At 37.7% G+C, this 15,791-nt stretch overlaps 1 protein-coding gene across 2 annotated transcripts in view; it reads left to right on the top strand.

Annotated features, from left to right (window-relative positions):
- The window catches only part of wdpcp (WD repeat containing planar cell polarity effector), a 123,632-nt gene that overhangs the window by 89,356 nt on the left and 18,485 nt on the right, over positions 1–15,791 (top strand). For both annotated transcript variants that reach the window (XM_055018571.1, XM_055018570.1), the window contains 2 exons: positions 58–121; positions 7,262–7,361. In XM_055018571.1, the coding sequence (XP_054874546.1) occupies positions 58–121; positions 7,262–7,361 (164 nt within the window). The remainder of the gene's footprint in view (positions 1–57; positions 122–7,261; positions 7,362–15,791) is intronic.

Below are 15,791 nucleotides of genomic sequence, written 5' to 3'. Positions count from 1 at the left end.
GGGGTTAATTCTTATCATATGTGTTTCTATTGATTATCATCTCCACTGTCTCTGCAGACACCAGCGCTTTGAGAAGGCCTTCCTCCTCGCTGTAGATTTAGAAGACAGAGATCTGTTCATGGTGAGTAGAAGGAAAATGTCACATTTAAGTGTTGTGATAAAAGGGTTGATAATATTACAGTAAAATCCTTCAATAAGTCAGTCCTTTCACTAAAGTACAATCCTGTCAACACAGATAAGCAGCTAATATGACCAAGGAAAGACTGTTCAGGCCAAAAGTTTGAAACGGAGACATACAAATGCATGTTTTAATCTTGAGGTAATTCAGAAAGTACAGCTTTATTCTTTTATTTGCAATTTTAAAAGGATAAAATTGCAGTTTTTGCTATTCAGTCCAGACTACGCCAGCTGCACCAAACAACACATATGAGTTTCTGATTTTAATGTTACTGCAAAGATTTCTAAAGACATTTCTGTCCGTTTAGCTTATTGAGTCTAGACTGATGGGCAAAAATAGTAGATTTGTCCTTTTAAAATTCAAAGCTACAGTTCAATCCACTGGTCTCCACTGTATAACAACAAATAGAACACAAACAAACAATAAACAGATAAACGTCTCCAAAACACCCAACAGGTGACCACCGGCAGGTATGGAAACTCCTCCTTAAGGCAAACGTACAGATTTCCTGGAGGCTTGTATATAAATATAAACCCTGTACGGGTTTAGAGGAACATGTTTTCAGGTGTAGCCAGGTGTGTATATTTTATTTGGCATTTTTTTCCTGTATTGCAGCAGGTGAAGGTGGGAATACACACTGACGGAGGGGGAAAGGTGTAGCATCAACAAATACCTGGACTGATTCCTGAGCTCTTGTTGGGACTTTCTAATCACATCTAACAGGTTTTAGAACATTTTTTAAAAGGTGTTAATGATGTTTTTCTGGAATATTGCCACCCACATACTCAGATAGACGTCCGACTTTACATTTGGTCAGATTTAGAAAGTATAAACCTGCAAGGAACCCAAAATAGATGAAAAAATGACACAAGAACACATAAAAATTCACAGATCTATGGTCATAATGCCTCAAAATACTTTACTGATCAGTCACAGGTGATAAAAAAATAGTGTTTTATTATTTATTTGCATAAGGGAGAGGAGAGGAGAAACGAGAGGGTTCGTGGTGTGGATGGAAAGCTAAATAATAGATGAAAAAAAGAGAAACAGGTGAGGGAGAAGAAACCAGGTGGAGGAGTCAGAAGGTGAAAACTGGCGTCAGATATGTGTATATATTTATGATCTGAAGGGTGGAGTCCAAGAAATGGACCAACTACAGTCAATAAAACATAAAGTTCTATATGGGCTGCATGTATTAGATGTGGCTTTTTCAGATCTAACATCAGCACTGATGACTCAAAGAACCAATAAATGACATTTAGAACTGATCTACATTCACAGTAGAAATCAAACACAAACTCCAACTCACTCATTCATGCCTTACGTATGTTTAACCCTCCTTTTGTCTTCATTTACGGGCATCAAAAAATACTGTTTCCTTGTCTGAAAAAAATTCAGCAAAAAAATTTCCCAATTTTCTGAAAATTTGCAAAACGTTCAGGAAAAAAATTCCAATAATTCCTTAAAAATTTCACTTAAAAGTTTTATTTTTAAAAAATCCCTCAAATTTGGCAAGAAAATTCTTGTAAATATTTTCAAAAAATGAGTAAAAATCTTCCAAAAAATCCTAAAAATATCTAAAGTGATTACATATATATCAGTAAAACTTCTATTTTCTTCAAGAACATTTCTTTTTTTCCCCGACAAAAAATGTTCAAAAAATTCCCCAAAATGTTGAAAATGTGGACATCAGAAGTTTCACTGTAAAAATATATTTTTTTCCACATTTTCAAATTTTGCAACGGGTCAGTTTTGACCTGCAGGACGACATGAAGGTTAAAATAACCACCATCCAACAGATTCGAACATGTCCACTGCTAGTTCAGTCTTATGTTGGGAAGTTACTGAACAGGTCATGATGGTTGATAACTATAAATCCTCATCAGCTCAGATCTGTAATGAAGTTCATTCTCTTCACAACGAGCTTTTTCAAACACTTTCTTGCTTCAGCGACCAAGAGAGCAGCAAACCGGTCGTCTTGTGAAAGGAGTGAAATGGAGAGAAGAGCAGTGAGGAGAGGACGTTGACGTTTCACCCCGGTCTGTCCGTGGCTCTAATTAGGTTGTGTTGTTGCTTTAACCTGCTGCTGGCTGATTGGGTGGAGGTGGAGGGGTTAATGAGGGCGACCCCCGCCTTCTCTCAGCTCTTTCTAACTTCCCAACAGAACTCAGTAACGCACCGTCGACTGGGTAAAATGCACGTACACAGCCAGATACCACGCACACCCTCACCTCCTTTAGAAAGCTCAGCATGATCCCCCCCCTCCAGCAGCGCTCCCCCGGCAGGCCCATTGTTTCCCACCAACAATAGAGGCCCTCCAAGGCTTTTCCCAACAAAAAGAGAAGCTTTTGTTAAAATGAAACACTTTAGTGTGGGGCTAAATGGAGGGGGAGGAGGACTGGGTGGCTGGTGGGGCTGAACGTAGAGTTAGTTAGTTAGTCGAGGGTTACCGCTTCGTCTCCATAATTGCGGCTGTTCTGTAGCTCCCTAATTAGCCTTTGATAATGAGTTGATAATGCAACCAATTAGGTCATTCGTCAGCCAAGTCAATCCCACAACAAGTTTTTTTTTCTTCACCTCCCTCCTCTTTCTCCTCGTCTTCTTCTTCCTGGGTCTTTGGCTCTTGATGTAGCTCGTTAATTAAATCAAATTGTGTGATAGCCCAATCTGATGGCGCTCTTTTGTTCCCCAGTGAGGCTTGTTCTGTTGCTTGCTAGATGCGCTAGCAGTGAGGCGAGCTGCTGGTTCAGCCTCTATCTGCCTCCTATCTGACGCCGGGTTCTGGCACCGCTGCAGGAAGAGGAGGAGGTTCTGCATGTCTTTGGCAATAAGCTCATTGTTGTCGCTCAGATGGGTAATTAGCGCTATTAAAACATTAAGTCCTTAACACCTATCTGATGGAAGTCAAACACCGGAGTCCTAGATAACAAGTGCGTCAGAGACAAACGGATTATACCTCCAATCATTTAGGAATATCACACTTCTGCTGCGCCCATGTGAAATTTTTTTCAGTCTTCTTGTCAGTATTTGATCTGACTCTATATTTTTTGGCAAACATAAACCAACAACTGCACCTTAGGACATTTTAGTAGCCATAAAAACTCAAAATGTGATTAACTATTTCATTTGAACGTGTGGGACTTACTGTTACTGGAATATATTTGGAATTAGGCAAACTTAGGTCTCAGTTAAACAGTTGACCTTTATTTAAAACTGCAATATCAACACATAAAATGCACCAAATACTGTAAATGTTCCTTCATTGTGAACCCAGTTACTTCTGCTTTTATTGACCTTGTGGTCCATGTTTACTTTCTTGTTTTACTTGAATATCATAAAGCTTAAAACAGTGGTCAGTAATTATAAACACATGTTAAATCAAGAATATTGTGCTGCAAATAGGTTCCTTTTTCAGCTAAAAGTATAAATCTCAACAGGCAGAATTAGACCAAAAAGATAAACCTGCAGTAAAACCACAAGAAGTGATAAGAAATCTGGAATATTTAGCTGCTACCGTCACACCACTATTCCTCTCTACAGCAATTGCAACAAGTTGTTTCCCATTCTGAGGAATATTAAAGGGAATTGTTGGAAAACTTGAAGTTTCTGTGCATTTTTTTTTAGACTGTGACACCTGGATGAATGTAAAATTGATCTGGATGTAGTTTTTAACAGAACTCAAATGTATTTTTCCTCCATCAAAAATGAGTCAAAATGACATGAAAATCATCTAAAATTAAATGAAAGGTGTCCCATGTATCACAGAAACTGTCAATAGTGATAGAAACCCACCAAATTACTTATAAGTTGTGGAAAAATGAATGAAAATTGCTCAAAAATACTTGAAAATCATTGAAAATGACTCAAAAAAGTGTCCAAAATGTCTTGAAATCTGTCTGCATTTTTAGTGTTCAGACTGTGACACCTGGATGGATGGAAAACTGATCTGGATGCAGTTTTTAACACAACTCAAATGTGTTTTAATTCATTAAAATTTGTCAAATGACGTGAAAGCTATCGAAAATCAAATGAAAATTATCCCAAATGACTCAAAAAATGTCCAAAATGTCTTGAAGTTTGTCTGAATTGAGACTGCGAGCATTCAACTACACACCAAAGTCACTAAACTAATCAGAAACCAGCCATACACGTGCACCGTGTTGAATATTACAGAATAATTACAGTCTGCACTAAAGATCTGTCATTGTCTGCACATGGCCGGCATCCATAAGACACTGAGATTATACTTTATCCTCTGTAATAATGCTTTAAAAGTCCACGCTGTATGTTCGTGTTCGTGTTTGACAGGAATCACTGCAAACATTCCGGCTCCGTCTGTTAATGTTCTGTAGCGCTGCGGTGCCAGTTAACCTAATCCCTCATTTATTTGGAGGTAACCCAAATATCAGTCAATATGGGGCTCCTCCTCCCCTCTGCTCCCCAGAACTGGCCCAGTAAAACGCCCCTTTATCAGCCGTTAGCTGGCTCGCTGCAACCCCTAAAGCTCTTATATAAATAAGATTAGTGTCGCGTTTGAGCGTCAGGGAATAAGAGGTGTAATATCTGATGGTTTTATATGCAGTATTATTGTTATCCCTTCTTAGTCGGGCTGATACTCCTCTCTCTCTCTCCCTCAGTTCGTCTCTCTCATTCCACGTTTGTTCAGTCGTGTTTTCTTTCTCTGGGTCTCTTTCTCCAGATTCAGACGGCATTATGAGGAGCTAAGCTGGAATAAAACGTTCGGCTTCAAATGTTCATATTGTTCTGTTCTGTCTGTCATCTCTCTCCTTCCTCAGGTCTTTATGTCTTCTTCCTTCTCTCTCTTTCTGTTTCCTCCTCCTCTCCTGCCTGTTTAATCTGCTCTGTTTGTTATCAATTAAGAAGCCTCTTTGCTGTCTAATTGAGGACCGTGTCCTCGTTCACATCCCGAATCAGCGCCTCAGTCCTGGGAGCCGATTTAGCTTCTTTTGAGGCCATTTTGTTGTCGGCCATTTTCACATTTCCTCCTAACTCGTCGCCACAGAGGGCAGGCTGGGCTCTATAATTACCCAATCTGTTCCCATTCACACTCCTCAATTTCAGCTCCTCTCCTTTACTCTCCTTCTCTGCCTCCTCCGTCCCTCCCTGCTCCCCCTCTCTTTTTCCTGTGGGGGTACAAAAGCCGGGCTACAATCTGGGGTATTAGAGCCGGGTGCAGACCCAGCTGGGGGCTGGCTTTAGCCAGCTGAGGGTTATCCGTGGCGAGCCCTGAGTCACGGCACTGATGTCCTGTGATGTCGCTGAGGCGGAAGACTTTCCTTAACACGCCGTCCCCTTTGATGGGCCCTCAGGCCCTGCAACCGGCCCCAGGAAACCCTGCGACCCTGAGAAGCCCCTGGTTGGGCTGCAAAATGAGCCTTTCATTCATTCATAATACAATCAATTTAAGAGGGCGAATGTCACAGAAATTGTGCAGTTCTTAGAATGCGTATTTTGACTTTTTCTCATCATGTCGACTAGTCCCAGGGTTAGATTAGATTAGACTTTACTGTCATTGCAGTACAAATACTAAGAACATTAACTGTATTTTAGCAGCTAACCAGAATTTCAAGAGGAGTAAAATGCATCATATACAGTACAAGTATAGAGAGTTTGTTCCAGTATTTATGAACTGAATAGACCAAGTCGTATGAACTCACTAAGTATATAAATATAATAGATGTAGGCAACAACAGATATGATAGATGCACAAGTAGGAGAGAATGAACAGTGTAAACGATCTATACGCAGTTATATACACAGTACTAATAGTATAAACAGTATATGAAATGGGAAGGATATACACATATACCTGCATATTTGGTTCTTTCACACGTTTACTCTGAGCCATCCGGTCCATTCACAGACTTTACCAACGTTCTGAACGGCAGCAACACAGAGATCAACGTCAAGAATTCAGACTTCAAATCAAACACTACTTTACACTAAGAGAACAACACAGATCCTTACCTATTGATGGTCATTGATGCTGTTTTAGGCCTGGTTTTGTCCTAAAAGTCAGCCGTCTTTAAACAGGATAAAGTTAATTTAATAATGAAATTAAATGAAATAAACAAACCTCTGCCTACCAGTTCTATAGTACCTCTAGACTAAATGGTGGTTATTATAATATGCTGTTTCTGCTGTGAATATGCAAGAAATCACACTAATCAAGTGTCTCCTAATCACTAATTTGACAAAACAAAGTGAGAAAACTGAACCAGCTGCAGAACTCCCAGGATCATTAAGAATAATGTGACTAAACTGAAAACTTTAGCTTTTGTTCTACCATTCATGACTGTAGTTTAAGTTTTGCATCGTGGGAGAATATTTCCATCAATGCCTGTAACTGTAAATGTTATATTTGTATTTTCCAGCAGTGTGAATAGAAGATGAACTGACCTTAATCTTGTACCTTATAACAGGAGCAGATGTCTGATTATTAGTGAGTATGTGACGGCTTAAATCAGCCTCCGTCAGACATCATTTAACCACATTATCTGTCTTTATGGACGTGTGAGACTCAAACAGGGAGAAACAGAGGAAACACGCTGCTTCCAGTATCGTTGCAGCTGATAGAGTAAAACGCTCGGCTGGATCTGTTTCTCCGTAAAGAGAGAACAGCAGCGATTCTGAAAGGTGAACAGTCCCTCGTCTCCTCTAACACTTCTGAAACGTGACAGATAACATCCTCCTTAGTTCAAAAACCACAGAGGTGTGTGTGTTAGTGTGTTGGTGTGTGTGTGTGTGTTGGTGTGTGAGTGTGTGTTAGTGTGTTGGTGTGTGAGTGTGTGTAGTTGGGTGGGGGGTTGCGGGGCGAAGGAAGGCTGATTTCAAAGTTTTTTGAGGAACCGGCATTTCATCCAAACCCGGTGCTCTTTCTGATGTCGGGCTTCAAACGGCTCATTTTTTTTTTCTGTCATTTCATCTGTTTCTTCCTTCTCCCGCCAAAATACCGCCCCCACCCCCCAAAAAAGAACAAGGAGAAAACCCTATTGTCATCTGAGCCTAGATTCATTTTAGATTAACGTCCGTGTTTCTTTCTTTCTTGCATTACCTTCAAAGGACCTCCATTATGTGGCCGGTGATAAGGGCGAGCTGCTGCTAGCGGACGTGGCCAGGAGGAAAGCTAATGGAATGGAGGCCCGGGCCATCGCAGGCAGCGGTAAGAAAATAATCATCATGTCTGACCAAAAAGACGCTGAATGCGACTCGTTATTTCCCCTCACATCTTAAACGTGAGGTGGACGCTTGATAACCTCCATAACTCACACACTCTTCTATCTAGCTCCGGGTGTTTTCTCAGACTTCAACCCTCGTTTAGGAGAATCACATCTGATCATATTCATGTTAAACTTCCATACATGTTGTCATTTTATCAGAGTAATGACTAAAAGATTTCTATCGTATGTTTCTGAGATTAACCCTCCTGTTGTCCTCATTTACAGGCACCAAAAAATATTGTTTCCTTGTTTGAAAAAAATCCAAAAATTCAGCAAAAAAATTCCCCAAATTTCTGAAAATTTGCAAAATCTTCAGGAAGAAAATTCCAATAATTCCTTGAAAGTTTCCCTTAAAATTTTTATTTAAAAAAAAAAAAAAAAAAAAATCCCCCAGATTTGGCAAGAAAATTCTTGTAAATATTTTCAAAAAAATGGTAAAAATCTTCCAAAAAATCCTAAAAATATCTAAAGTAATTCCACATATATCAGTAAAACTTCTAATGTTTTCTTTAAGAACATTCACATAAAAATCAACCAAAATCCAGCAAAATTTGCTGGATTTTGGTTGATTTTTTTGTGAATGTTCATAAGAAACATTTTTAACATTTCTTTTTTCCACCAAAAAATGTTCAAAAATTTCCCAAAAATGTTGAAAATGTGGACATCAGACGTTTCACTGTGAAAATATTTTTTTTCCTTGCATTTTCAAACTTTAAAACGGGTCAGTTTGACCTGCAGGACGTCACGAGGGTTAAACAAAGTGTGAAGAAAACACTAAATCTCTACTTTCATCGTGGAAAATGACAGTTTCTCTACATGTAGGTGGTTCTAGATGAAGTTTTTCTCACAAAATTGAGTAAAAACTGCAAAAAAGTCTTTAAAGAAATAAACTACACTGACTTTTATTTAGCGAAGGGGAATAAAAGCAGCTCAGGCCCAGTTTGTGTCGTTCTCAGAATGTGCTGCTGCCCTTTGACAAACACTCCCCAAAGCACATACCAGAGGGGATCAGGCCGAGTTCCTGATTACACACATACACATTTACAACCACACACACACACACACACACACACACACACACACACACACACACACACACACACACACACACACACACACACACACACAAGTCCTCACTGAGGCTTGAAGGGCCAACGGGTGAGCAGAAAACATTCAAATTTGTGAAGGAACTAGATGAACATGTCGGATGAGTCCTTCATTGGTGCTTAAAACACACCAGAAGGCGGAGTGTGTGTGTTTGTAAATGTGTGTGTGTGTGTGTGTGTGTGTGTGTGTGTGTGTGTGTGTGTGTGTGTGTGTGTGTGTACTCACAGACAACCAAATGAGGCAGGAGAGCTGTTTAACTCCACTGTATAAGGTCAAACCCCCCTGGCTGAGTGTCTGTGTGTTTGTCTGAGAATGAAAATGAGCATTTGTGGAACTCTGAGGCCTGTTTGCATGCAGCTTTTTTTTCTCCTTCTTTTTCATTTGTAATGCGATGCGTAACACGCACACTCCTCCTCATAAGCCTCTTAATTATGTCCTCGATGATTTCCCTCCATCACCTGCAGCATGTCCTATCCTTGGACAGCAGAAGGAGGTAGGAAGGGACAGAGGAGAGGAAAAGGAGGGATGACAGCAGGAAAAGAAGGAAGAAAGAGTAGAATAAATAAATAAGAACTGGGAAAGGAAGAAGGTGTAAATAGAGAGGAGGAAAATATGAATATGGATGAGTAAAGAGAACAAAGAATAAAGGAAACTAAACAGTGCATTAATATTGATCTGAACTCGTTTTTATCTTTTAAACTCTGGTTGCTGTCAGATCACACAGTTTACCTTCAATTTTAAAAACTCTGAAAACATATTTATTTCCTCAAGTTGGTTCTGTTGGATTAAAAATCTTTGGTAAAAGTTATCTGCAGATTAACTAGTTTACAGCTATAGCTCAGGTAGCTGATTCTGTAGAGTTAGGGTATTAGTACATTAAGGTTTCTGGTGATTTATTAGATGTGTCTTTAGATTATTACTTACTGTTGATGATTTTATATTTGTTAAACTAGAAGCTAATTTATCAATGTAATGTTTCACCCACATATTTTATTGTTAATATAAGTAGAGCAAAGCTTATCAAACGTTAAGCTGGACTTTGTTTTAGAGGAAGAGATCTTTTACCAGTTCTATGGATCCAAATCAAGTCCTGTTCTTTGGTTCATGGAGTGATCCAATGCACAAATTCACTTAAATATTCATTAATAATTAGAACTCATGCAAATACACACAAAAAAAATCACAGAATAACTGACAAAAATGAATTCATTGTCTTTAAAATCTGATAATTTTAAATACATTTGATTAACAAGGACATCTCTGGTGTAAAGTTATCTACTGGTTTACAACTAGATCAAGTCACTTTGTTCTGAATCGTCGCTGTGATTCTGTGTTTTAGGTCAAAAGATCCAAACCAAGTCCTTTAAAATGAGGTTGCAGAGTCTGACCTGATATTTAAATTCATCAAAATGTTGATTAAATGTGTATCTGGCACCTAAACTTCACGAAATAACCTCATTGCAACACTGAAGATCCAGTTTGTTAGCTTCATTCATGGATAAATGTTGAATGAAACATTAACTGGGAGACTGAGGATCCTGGAATAGAAGCAGAGAAGAAGACGTCTCACTGTGTTGGAGTTTAAACTCCAGAAACACGATGATAAAGGGGTGTTAGACAGCAGTGGAGGTTCTTTTCTCACCAGAGATCTGTGACGACAGACGCCAGCTTGAAGTTTAATTCTTTATTTTAATTTGTTTTTTTTTGCTGTTCTCAGAATAAATCTCTGGCCTGCCACCAGCGCTGTTTACTATTTTAACCAAAGTAACGCTGGATAAAAATTAGAAGCTCCCAAAATGTTTTGAGCTCTGATCCTCGGATAATTGATTAGTTTCCATCAGAGCTTAACGAATCTGTGAATTCTGCTGTGTGCAAATAATGCTTCTACTTTAATTTTTATTAAGATGTGCAGCAGGTTGCAGTAGTTTAGAGCCTGACTGTTGTACAGTAGAGCAGGAGGATAAAACACAGTAGAATACAATCGATAAAACCAGGATCACAACTTTATTTATCTGATGTTGACCCTCATTATCAGCACTTGTGATTCTAGTTCCTGTTATCAGTCCAGTTGTTCTAGTAAAAGACAAAAACCAACACATTCTGACCTGGAACACAGCTGATCTTATTAACATAAATAGTGCTCGGTGCTTTCCAGGTTCCAGGAGAAGAAGGTTTTTCTTTCTTTACAAAAATATGCAACTGATCAGAGGCAGATTTCTGTGTGAACAACAAACATTTTAGATAAGAAAATATTAAACTTCATTAATGTTGAAGTAAATTCTTGTGCCAGATGTTGCTGTGAAAACAACGTGACATAACAGAAGGATAAATGCAGTTCTTAATGGAAAAGAAAGATGATATAAGTACTAAACATTACTGAAAATATAAATAATAGAAGTAAGTAAGAAGTAATACTGGCAATGATTATGAATTATGAAAGAAATATTGCACATGATAATGGAAAATTGCTAATTAAATTTTAAAATATTTCCAATCTCAATCATTTCCTTGTCATTTTTTCAATAGAAAGCTACACAAAGTAAGAAAAAACACAGTTAATATAGAATTGGAAAACAAAATTACACAATGAACACACACACGTCAGCATGCTGCTCTATAGGAGGTTAGACTCACAAAAACACACACTCAGAGGAGGATGTACACACACCATGATGATGATGAGTGTGTACATCCCTGTGTGTGTGTGTGTGTGTGTGTGTGTGTGTGTGTGTGTGTGTGTGTGTGTGTGTGTGTGTGTGTGTGTGTGTGTGTGTGTGTGTGTTGAGTGTGTGTGTGTGTGTGTTGAGTGTGTGTACATCCCTGTGTGTGTTTATGTCAGACGGAGCATATTAATCCTGGTCATAAATAATGAGTGTATGGCTTCAAGCAGAGGGCTCCAGTGAACAGGTGTCTCGCTCTACACACACACACACACACACACACACACACACACACACACACACACACACACACACACACACACACACATAAACACAGCTCCCGGTGAGGTCGACACACTCTCATCTATACGTTTAGCTACGTTTACCGTCCTCTCTGCTTTACTGATGTCAATTTTAGCTGCAAACACAAAACTAATATTTGTTCCCCTATAAATGTTTGTTCTGAAACGACAAATAAGTGAGGATCAGAATGACTTCAGTTTCAGTCTGAACCTATTTGCTGTTAACCCTCCTGTTGTCTTCATTTACGGGCACCAAAAAAAATATTGTTTCCTTGTCTGAAAAAAATCCAAAAATTCAGCAAAAAAATTCCCCAAATTTCTGAAAATTTGCAAAAACCTTCAGGAAGAAAATTCCAATAATTCCTTAAAAGTTTTATTTTAAAAAAAATTCCCCAAATTTGGCAAGAAAATTATTGTAAATATTTTCAAAAAATGAGTAATAATCTTCCAAAAAAATCCTAAAAATATCTAAAGTGATTCCATATATATCGGTAAAACTTCTAATATTTTCTTTAAGAACATTCATGTAAAAATCAACCAAAATCCAGCGAAATTCACTGGATTTTGGTTGATTTTTATGTGAATGTTCTTAAGAAACATTTTTAACATTTCTTTTTTTCCACCAATAAATGTTCAGAGATTTCCCAAAAATGTTGAAAATGTGGACATCAGAAGTTTCACAGTGAAATTATTTTTTCCCACATTTTCTCACTGGGTTAAGCAGGTGATCCATGTCCAGGGGCTGGTCCCCAATGCAGCGGCCTGGGTTCCATTCCTGCTCACGGCCCTTTTCTGCATGTCTTCTCCCTCCTTCCTGTCTGTCTCCACTGCACTTATCAATAAAGCCATAAAAATAGCCAAAAAAATAACTTTAAACGGGTCAGTTTTGACCCGCAGGACGACACGAGGGTTAAAATACAGATAGCTTCTACATGTTAGGCTGTTGTCTCGTCATGCTGTCTTCATGTTGTGCGTTTTCACTGCTTTTTGCGATGCTCCTAGTCGTTCTTCCACTCAGACTAAACACACACTGTAATCAGTCGCATGCTTCGTACAGAGTTCCCACGGTGCAGCTGCTGTCACCTTTAGCCCAAAATATTCAGCTTGAACACAAACAGGAGGCCCAGAGCTGTTTGTTCTCCATCATAGACACACAATACAGATCAGATTCAGCCCTCAGAAACATGTGTGTTGGTGTAAACACGAGTGCAGAAAGCGTGCAGGTAGGAGTGACCTGAGCAGCAGGTCAGAGTCAGGGTGACAGAAATGGACAGTTTGTGCTCCTCAGCTGTTAAACTGGAACAGAACTTAACTAGACGGGACAGGTTACACTCTTAAAATAGAGGTAAAGTTGTTTCATCAAGCTGTCCACAAGCTCAGCAGTCAAAGCAGCTTATTAACCCTCATACTGACCCGTTTAAAGTTTGAAAATGTGGAAAAAATATGTTTTTACAGTGAAACTTCTGATGTCCACATTTTCAACATTTTTGGGAAATCTTTGAACATTTTTTGGTGGAAAAAAGAAATGTTAAATATGTTTCTTAAAAACATTCACAAAAATATCAACCAAAATCCAGCAAAATTTGCTGGATTTTGGTTGATTTTTTTTGTGAATGTTTTCAAAGAAAATATTCGAAGTTTTACTGATATATATGGAATCACTTTAGATATTTTTAGGATTTTTTTTGGAAGATTTTTACTTTTTTTTGTGAATGTTTACAAAAATTTTCTTGCCAAATTTGGAGGATTTTTTTTTTAAATAAAACTTTTGAGGGAAACTTTTAAGGAATTATTGGAATTTTCTTCCTGAAGGTTTTGCAAATTTAAAGTTTGAAAATGTAGGGGGAAAATATCACTTTAGATATTTTTAGAATATTTTTAGAATATTTTTACTAATTTTTTGAAAATATTTACAAGAATTTTCTTGCCAAATTTGGGGGCTTTTTTCATAAACTTTTATGGGAAACTTTTAAGGAATGATTGGAATTTTCTTCCTGAAGGTTTTGCAAATTTAAAGTTTGAAAATGTAGGGGGAAAATATCACTTTAGATATTTTTAGAATATTTTTAGAATATTTTTACTAATTTTTTGAAAATATTTACAAGAATTTTCTTGCCAAATTTGGGGGCTTTTTTCATAAACTTTTATGGGAAACTTTTAAGGAATGATTGGAATTTTCTTCCTGAAGGTTTTGCAAATTTTCTGAAATTTGGGAAATTTTTTTGCTGAATTTTTTGATTTTTTTTCAGACAAGGAAACAATATTTTTTGGTGCCCGTAAATGAAGACAACAGGAGGGTTAAAATGCAGATTAATAACCTAATAATGACAGAAATATTGTATTGATCTTGCTGATTAATCTCTTAAAAACATCGGCACCTAATTGCTGCATCATTCCTCTCTGATCCTATATGTTACCTGCAGTAATGCTGTTAAACCTGCATTGATTCCTACAGAAAATAACTTTATCTACCCAATAACCCCATGATAAAAACTCGAGTAAATTGGTGATTAGTTCTTCCATCATTATATATTAATATTGTGAATATTTCTCTCTTTTTGTTGGTTCAACTGGTTCAGCACGTAACATAATTAGACAAGGTAAATTTGTTGTTATCAGTGAAGGAAATGTCCTCCAGGGTTTTAAACGATGCTCATGCAAATACTAAAAAACTTTCTGACAGCAGCAAACAACATGATTTTAGTTTCATAATTAGTCTTACAAAAGAGATGATTTATGAGAAATGGTTTATTTTATAAAATTTCTAATAAGATATTTCTTTGTAATCGTTGTTTAAAGGTGAATTCCTGCTTCTCGGAGTGCCTTTAGAGGTCAGACAGATGTTTTAGTGTCTTTGTTTTCTTTTTGTATTTGTACATTTTTTGCATTTTTCTTCTCGTTTCTTTCAAACCAGCCTCCAGGCAGAAGTCGGTGCTCTCAAACCGCTAATTCTTTGGAGTGAGTTCTCCACAACACTCTTTCCCCAGACATTTCCAGAATCTTCACAGAAGCATAATTCCATCCTAAATGGGAGCAGGAGGGTGGGAGCTGGGAGGAGAGCCCCTGATGTCTGCACTGAAAACCGCCTGTTGAGGCGACTGATGATGATGGAGACACCTCCTGGAAGCTGCCGTGTGGAGGAGCGTCCAGCTGGGAGGAAGACACCCCAGGGAAGAACCAGAGCAGTCTGCAGAGATTATTTATTCCACCTGCGCAACCTGCTGCCACCAGCAGCTGGACTGTTTTTCACAGCCTCCTTTACATTATTTCATCATATGGCACGTTTTTACAACATGTTTGAAAAATCCCCTTTTTTTTCGACATAGTATAGTAAGGCGTTTTTTTTGCGCCAAAATTCATGATGATTTTTTTTTCAAAGAAAACCTTTCTGGAGTGTTTTTCACGCCCTCCTTTACATTATTTCATCATATGGCACGTTTTTACAACATGTTTGAAAAATCACCTTTTTTTTCGACATAGTATAGTAAGGCGTTTTTTTTGCGCCAAAATTCATGATGATTTTTTTTTCAAAGAAAACCTTTCTGGAGTGTTTTTCACGCCCTCCTTTACATTATTTCATCATATGGCACGTTTTTACAACATGTTTGAAAAATCGCCTTTTTTTTCGACATAGTATAGTAAGGCGTTTTTTTTGCGCCAAAATTCATGATGATTTTTTTTTCACAGAAAACCTTTCTGGAGTGTTTTTCACGCCCTCCTTTACATTATTTCATCATATGGCACGTTTTTACAACATGTTTGAAAAATCGCCTTTTTTTTCGACATAGTATAGTAAGGCGTTTTTTTTGCGCCAAAATTCATGATGATTTTTTTTTTCAAAGAAAGCCTTTCTGGAGTGTTTTTCACGCCCTCCTTTACATTATTTCATCATATGGCACGTTTTTACAACATGTTTGAAAAATCGCCTTTTTTTTTCGACATAGTATAGTAAGGCGTTTTTTTTGCGCCAAAATTCATGATGATTTTTTTTTCAAAGAAAACCTTTCTGGAGTGTTTTTCACGCCCTCCTTTACATTATTTCATCATATGGCACGTTTTTACAACATGTTTGAAAAATCGCCTTTTTTTTCGACATAGTATAGTAAGGCGTTTTTTTTGCGCCAAAATTCATGATGATTTTTTTTTCAAAGAAAACCTTTCTGGAGTGTTTTTCACGCCCTCCTTTACATTATTTCATCATATGGCACGTTTTTACAACATGTTTGAAAAATCGCCTTTTTTTTCGACATAGTATAGTAAGGCGTTTTTTTTGGGGCCAAAATTCATGATGATTTTTTTTTCA

Source organism: Amphiprion ocellaris, chromosome 16 (genome assembly GCF_022539595.1).
Source record: "Amphiprion ocellaris isolate individual 3 ecotype Okinawa chromosome 16, ASM2253959v1, whole genome shotgun sequence".
Taxonomy (NCBI): domain Eukaryota; kingdom Metazoa; phylum Chordata; class Actinopteri; family Pomacentridae; genus Amphiprion; species Amphiprion ocellaris.
This window is presented reverse-complemented; position numbering and strand designations above follow the sequence as displayed.